The sequence below is a fragment of the Psittacula echo genome (assembly GCF_963264785.1).
Source record: "Psittacula echo genome assembly, chromosome: Z".
NCBI classification, from domain to species: Eukaryota; Metazoa; Chordata; class Aves; order Psittaciformes; family Psittacidae; genus Psittacula; species Psittacula echo.
In genome coordinates, this window is record NC_137742.1 from 82,544,845 (window position 1) to 82,560,880 (window position 16,036).

Sequence of the window (16,036 nt, forward strand, 5' to 3'; positions counted from 1 at the left end):
TTGAAGATTATGAAGTATAGCCAGCTCCTGACAGGCTGCTAAGGAAGATGGATTATCCTCATTTTTCTGTAAATTTTGTCAATTTTGGAATTCATAAGCTATCAACACTGATCAGAATGTGACCGCACAGCTGCGTCAAGGCAGCCAGCATGGTGGCTGTGCGGCACCCAAGGAGGATGGCTCTCCCTAGCCACTCAGCCAGGGGCATGCACAGTAGCCACGCACTGGCTACTCCCGGCATCTACAGCTACATCTGACTCCCCTTTCACCCCCCTCCCCCCCAAAAAAATAAAACAAGAAAAACAAAAATTGAAAGTACAGAAATTCTCTGGTGTGCCAATTCACATCACAAAGCGTAATTTATTGTATGGTTCTCCCTTTTTATTTATCCCTAAGTAGTAAACACGATTTCCATTCAGGGGGTTCGTTATATTCCACTCCTACCAGACAATCACAGCACACTTGAGGCAATTGTTTAGCCTCTTCCTCTCAATTTTCCCATTACTGGGAGTAAGTACTGTTGGGACTCTTTAATAGCCCGACTGCAGCCCATATCAATAACAGATGAGGTTTAATCGTCCAACACAAAAATTATTTAGGCTCAGTAAGGACATTCAATGTCATTTGCATAATGGCATTTCTACCCCGAGCACCTAACCCATCGTGCATAAACAAGGCCCTGGGACCATAAATAATAATAAATCATGACGTCCACGCTCCTCTTGCTGTAATAGGAGCCTCTCTTTGTAGAAATTATTTCAGCAGGAAATGGGCACTGTAATTTTAAAGACATGTGGCATTGCACAGGCCAGTAAATCACCCGTGCGCACACACACGCACGCTCCAGCAAGGCTGCCCGTGGTAAACAACAAAACCCCACCAAACCGCAGCACAGAAAGCAGCCGGCACTTGCTGCTGAAATCATCCTTTTTATTATTATCATTATTATTACTATTATTATTGTTTCTTAGTCAGAGCTAGCAGACTAAATGAAAGCAAGGTCTGAAGAGTGTGCGTGGTGTCTGGGCATGCATATGCAGGGACAATGGACCCATAAGTCTGCCAAAATCCACCTGGCTGTCCCTCCCACCCACAGCCCTTGAACCTCTTGAAGGTCCTTGAACCTTGAAGGTCTGGTAGGAAGCCAGCACACACCTGCAGACATGTTCTCCAACCACGCCTTGCACAGGCCATTTCCCAGTCACCCGTCTGGAGCAGAGGAAGCCAGTGGACTTATCTTCCTCTGGTTTCTAAGCACTCTCCATAGGAATCATGCTAAGGAGAGCTCAAGGGAGGTGATGTGGCTTTCTGAATTTAAGCCTCACCAGGCCACTAGCAAGCAGCAAGATGAACAGAGACAGCAAAACGGTGGTAAGAGCTGACCTTTGCTTTTGCCAGGATTTGCATACTTCATCGTCACACATTTATTCTCAACAGCTCCTTCCTCTGACAGTATAACCATTCTGTTTCCTTCAGGAGATGAGACGAAAGGACGGCTCACCCCAGCTCCCACTTGCCCTCACCAGCACTGCCCACCCCTGCAGGGGCTCTTCCCCACCATTTTCCATGCCAGAACCTCCCAGATAGGTTTACTGAGGAATGCAGAAATAGGATGACAAGTTTTGCAGCAGCTTTCTCCTGGTGCCAGTGTTGCGTGCCCATCCTGGCTGCTGCATCTCAGTCATCTCCTCCCCAGCTTGGATCCCTTAACCAGTGTACATTGTGCAGCCAAGATGTACCAGGAAGGGCTTTGGGGGATGCAGAGATGTAGAAACCCTCCTTTCCTTTCCACGTGCTGCAGGCATGCTTCATATGGAGGGAAATCCTGGGCAGGGGACAATCTGGGGAATATGTGGTGGTTTCTTTGATGTGACATTTCCTAAGGATTAATGGACACTGAACCCCATTCATCTCCTAGGGTAAATCTTCAGCTGGTTTTGCCCTTCAGTAACTAGCTGAGATCTGCTTACATCCAAACCCAACAGCAGCAGTTGCAGAATGTGAAGGCTTTGGGACAAGACAGTGGAGCAGGGCAGGACAGCATCACATACCTCGGAAACACCCTGTCCACCCTGCTTGCCTGCAGTGCAGGGAACAGGCTCCTCAGCCTCAGGACCCGTCCAGAAACATCACAAACTGTCTGCACACAGATATAGAAAAAGAAGCAGAAGAGAGCCAGGCTGATCAGCTAGTGTGGTACCTATAGGGTACCTATGGAGTGCTGGTTCCAGGTAAAGAGACTTTCTCTGCTGACACCCACAGCCTGACGCTGCTGGAGGCTCTGCACTTCCCCACTGTCATGAAAGGCTCCAGCCAGGGACCTTCTATGAGAAAAAATCACCAATGACAGGTTTCCTTGAAACACTTCAGTTTTTATCGAATATTCTCTGTTGGAAAGACAGTTTCAGCCATACACACTGCAGTTGTAATAATCATCATTTTGCTGCTAGAAAGTCAGCTGTGCTGGGGACACCTGAGCACTGCACGCACAGTGAAACTTCACAACAAGAAAACAGCATCAGACAAGAAGCTTGGAACTCACTGATGGTACAACCCAAGCATAGAATCACAGGATAAGCTAGGTTGGAAAAGTCCTTTAAGATCATCAAGTTCAACTGTTCCCCAGCACTGCCAAGGTCACTCCTAAACCACATCACTAAGGGCCTCATCTATGCAGTTTGTGAACACTTCCAGGGATGGTGATTCTATGGGAAGTCTGCCGTCTCAGCATCTCTCCCACCTTGACAGCTGTCCTGGGTTCAGCAGCAGCAGTCACTTTTCTCCTTCTTCGTAGTTGGTGCAGCGCTGTGGTTTTGACTTTCGGCCTGGGACAGTACTGATAAAGCCAATGTTTTCAGTTACTGGTCAGAATGTTTACCCTGACCAAGGACTTTGTGAGTCTCATGCTCTGCCAGGGAGGAGGAGAAGCCGGGAGGAAGCAGAGACAGGACACCTGACCCAAACTAGACAAAGAGGTATTCCATACCACAGCACGTCATGCCCAGGATGTAGAACTGAGAGTCGCCCAGAAGGACTGGAATGCTGCGCGTTGGGGGCGAGGTACCGGTCGGTGAGCAGCTGTATTCTCTTCCCTTGTTATTTTCTTTATCATTATTATTATTAGTGGTAGCAGTAGTGATTTGCGTTATACCTTAGTCATTAAACTGTTCTTATCTCAACCCGTGGGAGTTGCAGTCTTTCGACTCTCCTCCTCGTCCCTCCAGGAGCAGAGGGAAGAAAGGTGGGGGGAGAAGTAGACTGTGTGGTTCTAATTTACGGCCTGGGCTTAAACCACGACAACAGCCACCCCAGTTCTTGTGCCAGATGTGTGTTTAGGGTTATATTTTGATACATTTCTCTACAGTCACAAGAACTAGAGATCAACCATTTGCCTGAATGAACATGTGGCCACAGGCTCTGTGCCTTCAACAGTAACTCCCTCTGGTGTAAAGCCTCACAACTTGGCACTGCTGGAAAATTGGGCACACAATCTGATGACAATTTCTTGTGTTCCTTGACTTTACCTGATATTTAATCATGTAGTTTAATTACTCAGAGAGGCCCTTATACCTTGGTCAGCTGTGAGCCTGAAGGGGGGTTCTGCAGCACCAGGAATGAGCACAAGAAACCCCCGCTCTGTGAGGTTGCCCTTATTCAATTATATTTTCAACATGAGAGAAGCAGGGCTGAAACCATCCAACTATGTGCTAAGCTGCTCCTTTCAGATTTAATTTTTTCTTTTCATTTCAGCAAATTCTGCTGCCACCAGATTTTTAAGCAGCCACTATTCATATCAGAAAAGAGGAATTTTGAAACTAGCCTTTTTTTCTGGAAGCAGCTTAGCTCCACAAATGCTTTTTGTCATCATAAAACCATTTCTGTAGATTGTTTCACTCAATCCCTTCCTAAACAAATGGCAACCAAAAACTATGGCATTCTTCTGAAAACAAAGCATCTGCGCTGAACACATTACTGAGGCTCCTTGATGTTTCATCCCAGGCAGCTCTCCATCTCATCACACATACTGTGAGAACAGGGGGCTGCTCTCCCAACCACACTTTCCGCTTTTTCAACTGCAACTGTATTGAAGTTTCCCTAACTCACATAATAAGAACTGGAATGAATGGCAGACATCTGGACATCAGGGTTGTTGGATAATCCCAGTTAAAAGGAAGTTCCAGAGCTCCCTCATAGCAGGGCCAGCAATGGGACCAGGCCAGGCCACTCAAGGCTTTACACAGCTGGGTCTTGAAAACCACAATGGATGGAGACAGAACAACTTCTGAGGGCAACCGCTTCCCTGCCCAACTGTCCTTGAGGGAAAAAGGGTTCCCTTGGACCCTGCAGAGCCTCTCCTGAGTCAGCTCACGACTGTGTCTCTCGTACTCCCACCATGCACCTCCATGAGAAGTTTGTCTTCTTCAAAGATGCCTTAGCACATCTAGATATTTACAACCTACGTAGGGAGGATCTCTGAGAAACCCATCTTTGTCCACTAAAGTCATGTACAGATTGAGAGAAAGCCTACAGAATGAGTGTAAACCAGTGGTTATTTCCAAGCAAAAGGGTAGAAATTGTATTTGAAACTATTCAAAGCCTGCAGGATCCAGACATCTACTGGGCACTAAGAAGAGAAATCTTGTTCCATTCTTAAAACGCTGGTGCAAACCCTTCCCCTCAAATATCGTGTGAGCAGGCCAGGCTTTAAACACATCTATGGGCAAGTGTGCTTACTCATAGATTTATCTTTCCCTCTCTTGCAGGGCTAACACAGACATAAGGATGTTGGTCAGTTTTGCTATGACATAATCTTGGCCAACTAGTACCACAACACAACGTTGTCTTTTTCTACAGAGAAAACCAGCTTGGGGACAATTCCAGATCTCTTTTCCTATGCAAGTGGAGTATCACATACACACACACTGTAAAGTGCATGAATGACTTCCCTATTATTTTTCAAAGAGAAAAACACTACATGAGCAATTATAATTGTAGCCATCTCACTCATATATTACACTTCAATGTGATATTGAAAAACTGATGGGTGGCTAGTAAATCACTGCTATCCTTCAGCTCAGGAATAGCCCACTGTTTCGAGTGGCTACTGTCTGTGACTTTTTCTGTAATGACAGGATGTCCATTAGCTGTCTGAAAACAAAGATGTGGGGTTTTATTTAAAACATGTTGATGTGATAGAATTGGCTTATGTCTCTAAACTAAAAAAAAAAACAACAAACAACATCCATTTATTCACAAAACACATGATGAACAAAGAGACAGAAGTACTCAAAGCTCCCAAACTGCAAGGAAATGTGGACATATCTGGCAAGACAGCAAGAGGTGTAAGCTTTTCTTAAATTTCTCACCTCTATATCACACTTACAGAAGCTGTGGCAAGTCTTCTGATGATCACTGACTGCCTTTGCAGCACTTTGTTTCATGACACTAAGGTTTGGGTCTAAAGCTGGTGTGAGATGAAATTCGGTGACACCCTCTCCACATAAGCCTGTGCACAACCTGGGGAGCCTGCTCAGGGCTAAAAACATCAGCCACTGCATCCATACAGAGCAAAGAGACCAGGACAAAGAGCTCCAGACACAGCAAGGCTGGCCTGTCCTCTAACTCAGGAATTTGTATTTTTACATGTTATCATATCTGAGAGCAGTCAGGAGGAAAAAAGAGGGAGTTACAAACCAGGAGTGCACTGCAATTCCTGAAGGCATTGTCTCTTCTGTATTTTGAGATTCCCCTCTCTGCTGGCACAAGGGGAGGTGGTGACAAACACTCTTCTGGGTGTGTGGAAATGGACCCATGGTCTGCTCGACTGGAGCCAGATGTGGTCCCCAGACAATGCCACATGAGCAGAGATACAAGCCCCAGGAAGCTCAGCACAGCAAACTTGGAGGGAAGCAGCATCAGCATAAACCAAGGCCATCACTGGGGCTTCTCCAACAACCTAACAGACACTGGGAGAGCTCTAGTCTTTCAAAAATACCCTTGAAGTCATGCACTGCTCCTCTCCTCCAACTTGGTCTCATTGCACTGATTGGGCCATACGCTGCTGGGAGGAGAGGGAAGAACCAGGCACAGCCCAGTGGCTCTGTTTTGTTTGGGTTTTGGTCCATTTCATCAGGCTCTGACACAGTGCAGGCTAGTTGACACAGAGAGACCCAGAAGGTAAAGAAACAGCCTGTGGGTTTCCTTACACAACAAGTACCTCCACGCTTTGCCAGCACAGCAGGGTCAGTGCAGTGAAACCCCAGCTCTGTCCTCCAGCAGCAGCTGCTCTGTGGCAGGGCATCACTGCCGCGGCTTTGCAAGCTGGGCATGCAGACCCCTGAAACATTCCCTATTGCCTTCTGGAAAAGTTTGCAGGAGAAACTGTGACACAGGGCTGCCTGCTGCTTCCAGATAAAGTGGTAAGACCAGCGGCCACCTGCTCCCATGGGGAGGGACCCACAGGAAGGGCACAGAGCTCAGGCAGGGGTGCAGGGTGTCCCCACGCTGTTTGGACTTGAGGGCTGGCATGCCTTGCATTATCCCACCTGGGCTTCTTCCCATCACTTCTGCTTCCTCAAAGACCAGACATTTCAATTTCAGCCCCTGCTCAAGCAGACCGCCAGGATGTCCATGCAAGCTGCAGGGTGCTCTTTGCAAAGATGATGCTGATGCTGGGAGATGTTAGCAGGATACATGGCTCCTGTCATGCTATTTCCCCAGAAAACTCCTCTCCACCACAGCCCTACTGTCACACACAATACCACGTGTCATACAACAGAGTCTGCTGTGACTGTCACCGCCCAACATGACATGCCACAACAAGGCGGCACACACAGGGAATTTTGTGCAGTCTTCAGGAGCTCATGCACAAAGAACCACTTGTAAGGGAGGCAGAGCAGCAAGGATGCAAATGGGAGGCACTGGCCCAAGCAACTGTGCTTTCTGCTGCTATTCTAACAGAAAAACCTCTCTACTTGTAAAAGTTGATTTTCAGCAGGAAGAAACACCATGGCAAGCTTCTTTTCTCCTTCTTGACCCTAACACAGATTAGAGCCAAAGAAGAAGGTAGTGCACACACCCTCCAGCCCCAGCAGCATGATGGAGGCTCAGAGAAGAGGCTGTCCTGAGGAGGCTTCAGCCTCTGCAGCACCAGGGACAAGTCACTAAACACAGCTGCTCTAACTTGATCTGCAGTGCACTGGAAACTGCTTTCCTCTTCCCAGCAATTACTTGCATTCTCCATCCAGAACAGCATGACCTTTGGAGACACTGCTCTCCCCTTGACACTGCACAATGCTTTTAGCCCTGTGCTGTCTCCTGCTACCATCATAGTGCAAATAAGTGACAATCTTGGTGAAGGTGAACAGGAACAGCTATCCTGCACGAAGTCTTACATGCTGAAGGCTCAGCTTCAAGAAGCCAATGGCAAGTCAGAGCTCTGAGCTCTCCAGAACATCCAGCGGGTCCTGGCAGATGGAGAAGCTCTATCTAACACCCCTGCAGAATAATCTGCTATCTCACTGAGAGCTGATGGCTCCCTGTGAACCAGAAGCTGTGGTCAGCAGCATCGTCTCAGGGCTTGAAGGTCTTTGTGCACAGAGCAGCTCTTGATCCACCCCACGTAGGGAGATGGGGGTAAGTGCAACTGTCACCTCCAAAGAGCTGCTGCTCCTTGCCAGTGAAATGCCCTGTGTTACAGCTCAGCACTGGTCCTCTTCAGTCTTTCTTACACCTCTTGAAATTTTACTCAGGAAGAAAAAATATCACCAGCATAAGATGCCCTTCTGAGTAGCCTCTGACTCCCTGAGAGGAGACTCTTAACAGTCTTCCCCAGTTTTGCCCACCAGCTGGCAGAGGTGGGCAGCACGAGGAGCAAGTCCCTCTCCAAGGCACACATGCCTGTTCCCTAGGAGGCCAGCAGCCCATTCCTACCACCCAATCACCCCGCCGTGGCTGATCTTGCCCATGAGCAGCAAAGTCCCGCACTCAGGAATCAACAGAAAAATTGCAGCAAAAGGCCAGGGCTGCATCCCACCAAGTGGCAGAGCACAGCAGGGTCACCCCAGAGGGTGACAGCTCCAAAACCACCTCCAGCCCCCAGCAGGCACCCACACTCCGCTCCCACTCTGCAAAGCCCGCAGCAAAGGCGGCCGCATCATGGCTGCCCTCACCCAGGTTGCTGTCCTGGAGGGGGTGCATTCCCTTGCAGCAGTGTGGGAAGGAGGGATCTCTGCACAGCCTAACCCCTCCACAGCCCCCACGCAGGGCAGGGGTCACGGGCACCCATACTCCCAGCTGCCGTCCCTCCACCACCCTGCCTGCCCAGACCCCGTGCCCTTTCCATTTGGTAGGGGTATTGATCTGCTGGCAGCAATGGGCTGGATAATTAGCCAGGAATTAGGGTTTCTATTACAGCCAGGAGGCTGCCCCAGCTGATTTATCACCTGAATAATTTACTGTGATTGAAAGGAAATTAAAATGAACTCCATTTGACAACTGTGCGCTTTTACAGGCTTTAGTGAAGACTCAAAAGCCAAATTAATAGCCTGCTGTTGTTTAATAGTCTACTGAGAGTAAATATGAGAAGGTTTTTCCTCTCCTGATATGCTCTCTTAGGCTGGATTTTAGAGTTGGATTTTTTTTTCCTCTCACCAATAAAGCCACACACTGGACCGGAGGATGTTTCAGTTGGAAGAAGCACAGCTGTTAAAACCACAGGAACACCCTTGCTCTCTGCTCCTCATTGCACTGCTGACACTTGCCCTTCCCTGCCTATTTCTGCAGGTAGAGGGGCTCCCAGCACTGGAGCAAGGGTGGTCGTTCAGGCAGTCAGGCAGGAAGACCTGCCTCTCCTGGGCTCAGTACCCTGATCGCCACATACACCCCCTCGCCACCCTAGAGGGTATGCAGGTACATTTGGCACGGCTTGGGGTACTGAGCCCAGGTCTGCCTCCCGGACTCCTGCCTGCATTCAGGGAGCTGTCTGCAGAGCTGGCAGGTCAATGAACTCCACTTTGCCTCTTCCTTTTCTTGCTTATCTTTCTCAGTTTTAGCATTCATGTCCATTTGTCAAGCCATGCGCTGTTGTTTTGTTTTCTTTTTTACCTTTCTCTTCTTTCACCTGTCACACAAGCCATGGTTAAGAACTTGCATTTACATGCTCAAATCACTTCTGCAGGTGGGAGATCAAGACTCTGCACATTCAAATATGGCCATGAGTCAGTTGCATAATTTTGTTACTGGACAACATAAAGTTTTGGGTAAACACAAGCAAGTATCAACTCTGCATCTCTCATTGCAAGTGTCAGATTATTTGAAGATGCTCAGCAGCCTTTGTCCACTCAAAGGTTGCGTTCTTCAGGAATAACTGTATTATCCACACTTCAGCAACCTGGACCAATCATATGGTTCTGCAGTTTATTCCTTCCTTTTGCTTCTCCAGTAACTCCATTTTGAGAGTACCCTTTGCACATTTAAAACAGACAGATGGGTCACACTGGCTTTAACTAGGGCTTTCCCTGTTATTCCTGAAGATCAAACCCCAATATTGTTAGGAGGGCTGTGCACTTCTGAGCTCTCAGGAGCAGCACTCCTGCAAACACACCATCCAACACAGCTCCTTACAGTGAAAAATCAATATTCCTCTTTCAAAGCTGAAGCATACTTGGACAGGAAGTAAAACCTGAAGATGTCCAAACAGAATTTAAGCCTCTCTCTCAGTCAGTTCAGAGAAGACCTTCACTGTAACTATCTCTGAAACTGAGGACAATCAGGTTTCAACTTCCTGCAATTTTTCCAATTTATTGGAAATTTGCGGAGTTCATTAGCTATCCAAATTTCACTTGCCTATGCTTCAGATTCAGACTTATCTACACTGCATGCCAAGAATACATATACTATTGTATGTTTGCCAGGTTACTGGTTTCTACCTCAGCCCAGAATATTGACATTTTATCCAGAAATTAATCTGAGAACAGGTATTCAGTTTAGTTCTAGCTAAAAGTAATGGGAAAGCATGAGCAAGCGCCTGGGAATTACCTGCTATTAGCGGCAAGCAGCTCTCTTTTAAGTCAGTGACCTACATAGTGTTGAATCTGGTCACATCATGTTATGCCTCATTGTGGCCCTGATCTAAAGTCTGTTGAAGTCAATAGAAATATTCCTTTTGGCTTCAGTGAGTATTCAATTGGGCCCATGTGTGAAGCTGAAAATACAAGAGAATCCATTTCTGTTGTGGACAGAAATCCAGCATAGATAATTCTCTTCTTTATTCTGGAGAAATTAATGTACTGCTTCTCCTGTTGAGCTGATCCTTCTGTAGATCCTTCATCCCAGTCTTCCCTTAGAGGCATTAGTCCCACTCTCCCACAGTGACAAAAAGCACGCTGGTTTGCAAGCCCAGGCTTCACCCCTGCCTGCTTTCATGGGGCTTTAATGCACCTATCCACCCTCCCAGGCCTGAAGTCTACTGTCCAGATCACAGCTGTTTTCTGGGTCTCAATATTCAGGCACATCTCCTGCTCGTGCTTTAGCTGGTGAATGCATTTGATTTCACAGTTCACACTGCTAATGCTATGGGGCTGGGCCTGCCCAGAACCTCTTCCTCAGGGAGCTCCATCCTCCATCCTTCTGGCTGGATTGTGGGAAGCTGCCAAAGGACAATCAGCCTCAGCCATGCAAACCCTTGATTTGCTGGGTACAGCCGGCACCTCTGGTTCCGCCAGCTGGATTCTCCTAATGGACTATGCACTGGAAGATCAGCCCACTCAATGTAGCAGCTCTGTACATAGGAAAGGCACAGGATGAGTGCCAATTCTAGATAAAATCTGAATTGTTGGTGCAGTGATCACAGACAGTGGGATTTTGCCTATAACAGGGGCCAGGCTGAAGTACCTTGTCTGCCATGGACGTAGCCATACAGCACAACACCAGGGCAGGCTTTTTGTGTCAGAGCTTTGCTCTGAGGGAAGCCTGGATGTGGAATGTGCTGGCTGTAGCACATTTGTGCTAGCACAAACAGCACTTCATGTGGGCAGGAGGACTGCACTGAAGCCAACAAAACAGGGAGCAGCAGGATCCATTTAAACACACCCCAAGAGGCATGGAGAGGAGAATGGAAACTGCTGCCAGCCCAGGAGGCAGATGCTGTGAAGGCTTTCCTTCTCCAAGACCTGAGGATTATGTGACATTGAAGACATAGACTTCGCTCCAGCTGATGAAAGAACTGCACGGTGCTGGTGGCCAGAAGCCATGAGCAGAAATGCGGTACAACAGTGGTGTTGTAAACACACTGCTATGTGCATTTCCAAACCCACGCCCACAAATACATAAAATCAGCTTTCCATGAGCATTTGCAGCCAGGACAAATCAATCATGGGCTGTTTGCAAAAAAATGAGCACAAAAGCACACAAACGTGAGGGAAAGGCATTCATTTTACACAAGAATTCATGCTTATAGCAGAGTTCTGTCAGGGAAAAGGAGGCCAGGGTGCTTTTAGAGTACTGACTTTATGCCTTGGTTACTTGCCCAGAACATACAGACATGAGAGGGCTTGACTACATTTGTGCAGCCAGCCCTCAGGCTCCCCAGCTCCCAGCTGCGGGACTTCACCTGCCGTCCAATGTTTCTTGCGCTCTACAAGCACAGGTATCTCACATCCATGCCGCAGAGTGCATACCCATGCACGCACAGCTGCACCGCTGGGTTCCAGGTTACAAAATGAGGTACATAATGGGAGATGCCTTACTTGCCCCCCCCAACACACAGTTGTAGAATCATAGAATCCCAGACTGGTTTGGGTTGGAAGAGACCTTACAGCTCATTCAGTTCCAATCCTCTGCCACAGACAGGGACACCTTCCACTAGACCAGGTTGCTCCAAGCCCCATCCAACCTGGCCTTGAACACTGCCAGGGATGGGGCAGCCACAGCTTCTCTGGGCAACCTGTGCCAGGGCCTCACCACCCTCACAGGGAAGAACTTCTTCCCAAGATCTAAACTAAATCTCCCTTCTTTCAGCTTGAAGCCATTCCCCCTCATCCTATTCCTACAGACCCTTGTCAAAAGCCCCTCTCCAGCTTTGTTATCATCCTTTTAGGCACTGAAAGCTGCTCTAAAGCCTCCCCAGAGCCTTCTCCAGGTAGTTAATTATACAAACCCATGTTGGTGGTGGGATCCCTGCCTCACCCAGTGCATGCAATGGGCACTGTTTCTGAACAAACAACTGTCTGATATTTAATTTTCTGTCACTGTCCAGTGATTGCCTTCTCCCCCATTGTTATATGAGCCCTTCCCCTAAGACAAGTATTCATTCCCTGTGAGTCCTTCTATAGAAAGCACAGTTTACAGCAGATATGAAAACTCAGATGATGCTTTCCAAGAGCACAACACATTTTGAGATGAGAAAAAACTCATGAGTCTCCATTTCATGCAGGTGAACTGAAGGAAACAGTGAAAATGGAAAAGTAAAGGAAATAGATTGGAAGCCCTTAAAGTAAAAGGTTTGGCAGTCCCACACAACACATCAAACTTGTCTACCTATATGAGGGTCAATGTACGCTTTCCAACAGCACAGTTTCCAAGCCCAAATTTTGCCCAGAAAATGCATCAGGAGGACTTTGGGGCTAACCTTCAGCCAGGGGCCAAGCATGCTGAGGCTGCAAATTCTTCGCTATGCAGGAGGGACCTGTCCTTCCTTCCCACAACTCACCATTGCCAAGGGACTGTTCCCAGCACACAAGCAAGGTGGAAGACTTAGAAAAGAAATGCCAAACAGGGAGAAAAAGGAACTTCCTTGTCTAGAGAATGGCAATTCTTCCAATAAACTATCTGGAGCCTCCTCAGATGAACAGCACAGGGGCATCAAATTTTTGTGCCCAAGTAAAATTATCAATAATTCACCTGGCTACTACTGGACCAAATTTCTAAGAAAGCAGATAAGCAGTAGGTCAAAAGCTCCTACTAGACTTCTCACCACATCTCATCTTTATGGGGAAGATCATCTTTTCTTTATTTTCTTCTACAGAAATAGCTCAGGACTCCACACCGCTCACTTAGCTCCTAAAGCACCACTTCTGGGTTCAGCAGCACTCTGGAAGTCTCGGTTTACTACAACAATCTATTGCAGGGACAAAACTGGTTTTCCAAATCACATCATTAATGTGCTCAGTGTTTTCTTTCTCATTGATTTCTTTGGCCTTACTAATTGATCCAGACAGCTTCTTCACTGTGGTTTAGCATTGTGACAGCTTTGCTTAACTCACGAAAGAAGTAAAACACAACTGCTCCAAGTAAGGGGTGGAGTTCATATCACATTATTGTGAACCAGAGCTGGTTGAAAGCTTTACATGTCACCGAAAAGCAGAAGCCAACCCCAAACAGTCATGAGCCCTTAACCAGGCAAGGCAGTTCTGCTCAACACCTTAGTAGATCATAGTATCACATTTCTCAGCATCTGACTTCCTAGAACATACGGAGAGTACCCTGTTAATCAAATTAGTAGCTGTGTATCTCCAATCCTAATGATCTGGCTGCACAGGCATTCTTGTCACAGCTTCCTATATGCACCCAGGAAGCTTCTTGCTCCACCAACAGCTGAATATCCTGAATTTGACAATCGGGATGATATTTCAGCAACATCCTCATTCAGTTCTCCCATTCTTCCTGTTAAACCAGTAAAAGCTTATCTGCATAAATGTTCACTCACTGATGGCCTGAACGACAGTCCTGCGTCACTCAGAGACTTCACAGAAACAAATAGAAAAGAATAAACGATCCTCTTCTATCACTGCTCTCTTTGCAAGGATATTTTTGGCATGTAAAAGTTTCACAGGGACAGATCTAACACCACACAACTTCCAAGTGCAGGAGTGAGTGCAGTGCCAGTCCTCTCCACTATCACCCGTGTTCGGATGGGATAACCACCATCTAGTGGTATGTGGAGGCCATTTCACCTTTCAGAGACAATGAGTGTTTGGCTTTCCTAACCAAAAAACCCCAAATTAACCTCAGCAACTCTCCTATCTTTTTCCATCTTGAGTTCAGCTCTGCAGAGTTTCTTAGCAAATATAAAAGAGGGAAACTACAAAACCAGCAGAAGCTGGTGAAAAGCAAATGGCTCTATGAATGAAATAACAAGTGACGAATGTGAGCTTAAAGGCATGAGGAATTTCTATTCTACCATACGACTTTCAGCATAAGTATTTTTTTTTTTTAAATTGATACCAATACCTATTCCTTAACTGAAGCCATGATAGTAGCTGGCTGCCATGAGATAATCTCCAGTGGCCCTCAAATGTACAGGTTCCTCCAAGAGAAATCAGTGGTTGCAGTTTAGGAAGTCCATCCACCTTGCTAAAAAGCAGGTCTAATATTAACACTGAAGATTAATGACCAGATATCTCATTAAGTAGCCAGCTAGACCTGTACTGGTGCTGACAGCAATATATTCATTTCTACCTCCTTCTCAGCAGCTAAATTAAAGGCTGCTGCCCAAGGAGAACACAGAGAGTCATAGCTCATCAGGTTTTGCATGTGCTTCTGTATTGCTCCTGCAAAAATGGAACTTTCCAAAAAATTAGTCCCAAGTCCTTCGCAAACACACTGCTAATCTGTAGGTGCAACTAATTTACCTTCAATATTAATTGGCTGTTTCTCTCAGCAAATGGCCAATTACATACATAATAAGCCATTTCTGGATATAAAAATCTAATTTGCGTGCACAATCATGGTAACTATGAACCAAAATTAGACATTGGGATTTGCACGTCTTCTCCTTGCTACCTGCAGAGCCTGCTTTTGATTTAACAAAAGCATCAGAAGATGTGATATTCTTTAAGGACTCACTTAATGTAACTGGTCCAGATCAGGTGTAATTTCATATCCAAATTCTTGCTAATGTTTACACAACAAGTGTTTTCCTTCATTTTTTAAAACTCAGTATTTATGTTTAATGTGCACTCAGCTGAGAGGAGCTTAGCTCAGAAGATCTTGACACGACACATGTTTATCCATGTTCTTCTACTGACACTCTTGAGACATATTTGGTGATGCCCACCAAACAGACCTCTGCCAGGAAAATGTGTATCTGGAAAATGTTGAACATTTGCAGTAGTACCTGCTCTGGTTTGATGGGCTCAGATGTTGTGAAAATGTCAGAATAATGTTGCCTCTCGAAGACTCGATCCAACACTTCTAGCTGCTGCTGGGTGAAAAGGTCTCCTCTCATCTGTTTCCGAAGAAAATCTCTGCCTGGGAGAGAATGGCCATTTGGTATTGGAGATTCCTGAATACCTTTCAAAGAGAAGAGAGGAGACTAAGTAGTCATCACAATGGTGAGACCTAGATATGAGTGTCTAATTTAATCCCTTGAATACATGTAGGTACCAGTATGGTGACACCACAAAGACACTTTTGAGAGGAGGTCACAAGCAAAACACACTAACCAGTCCTCCATTACAGCCAACTCTCAACACAATTTACCATTAACAATTTTACACATGATTTAAATGCAGGACAAAAGCAGGATAATGGTCACATCCTTGCTCGCATGACTTTTACTGCACCACCTGAGAACGTCTGGTTTGCGGTCTGGATACCAGAGGACACAGGATAATCATGTACGCCACCTATGCTACAGTCACAGTCAACTTGGGTCAGCTCCAGCAGATCTATTTTGCCCAGGTATGCAAAGCACTTCACCCCTTCCTGTGATACCAGCAAGTCTTGCTGAGCTCTATTCTGTGCCAAGCACTGAGCTATGATGTGCCCCTTGCTGAGAACCGGGGACTCTCCATCCAGCCCCACCTCCCACCATATGAGACAGGATGTTCTGAGGCCGAGTCACCACCACAACACTCTCAGCAAGGCCTGATGCGATGCACTCTCTTGGCACGGCAGTTCCACTTTGTATTTCTTAAACTTACCAGTATGACGAAAGCCTGGCCTCCACAGCATGTTTATGTCTCTCTCCCCTTTGGCAGAGATTTTTAGCAGAAGTCATAAGCGACTGCCCATGGCTGAAAAGCCATGAGACAAG

The 16,036-nt window shown here is 46.6% G+C and overlaps 1 protein-coding gene across 9 annotated transcripts in view; it reads right to left on the reverse strand.

Moving 5' to 3' along the window:
• PAX5 (paired box 5) overlaps positions 1–16,036 on the reverse strand; it is a gene marked incomplete at its 3' end in the record, with an annotated part of 139,514 nt that overhangs the window by 68,318 nt on the left and 55,160 nt on the right. For all 9 annotated transcript variants that reach the window (XM_080638024.1, XM_080638023.1, XM_080638022.1 and 6 more), the window contains one exon: positions 15,116–15,291. In XM_080638024.1, the coding sequence (XP_080494150.1) occupies positions 15,116–15,291 (176 nt within the window). The remainder of the gene's footprint in view (positions 1–15,115; positions 15,292–16,036) is intronic.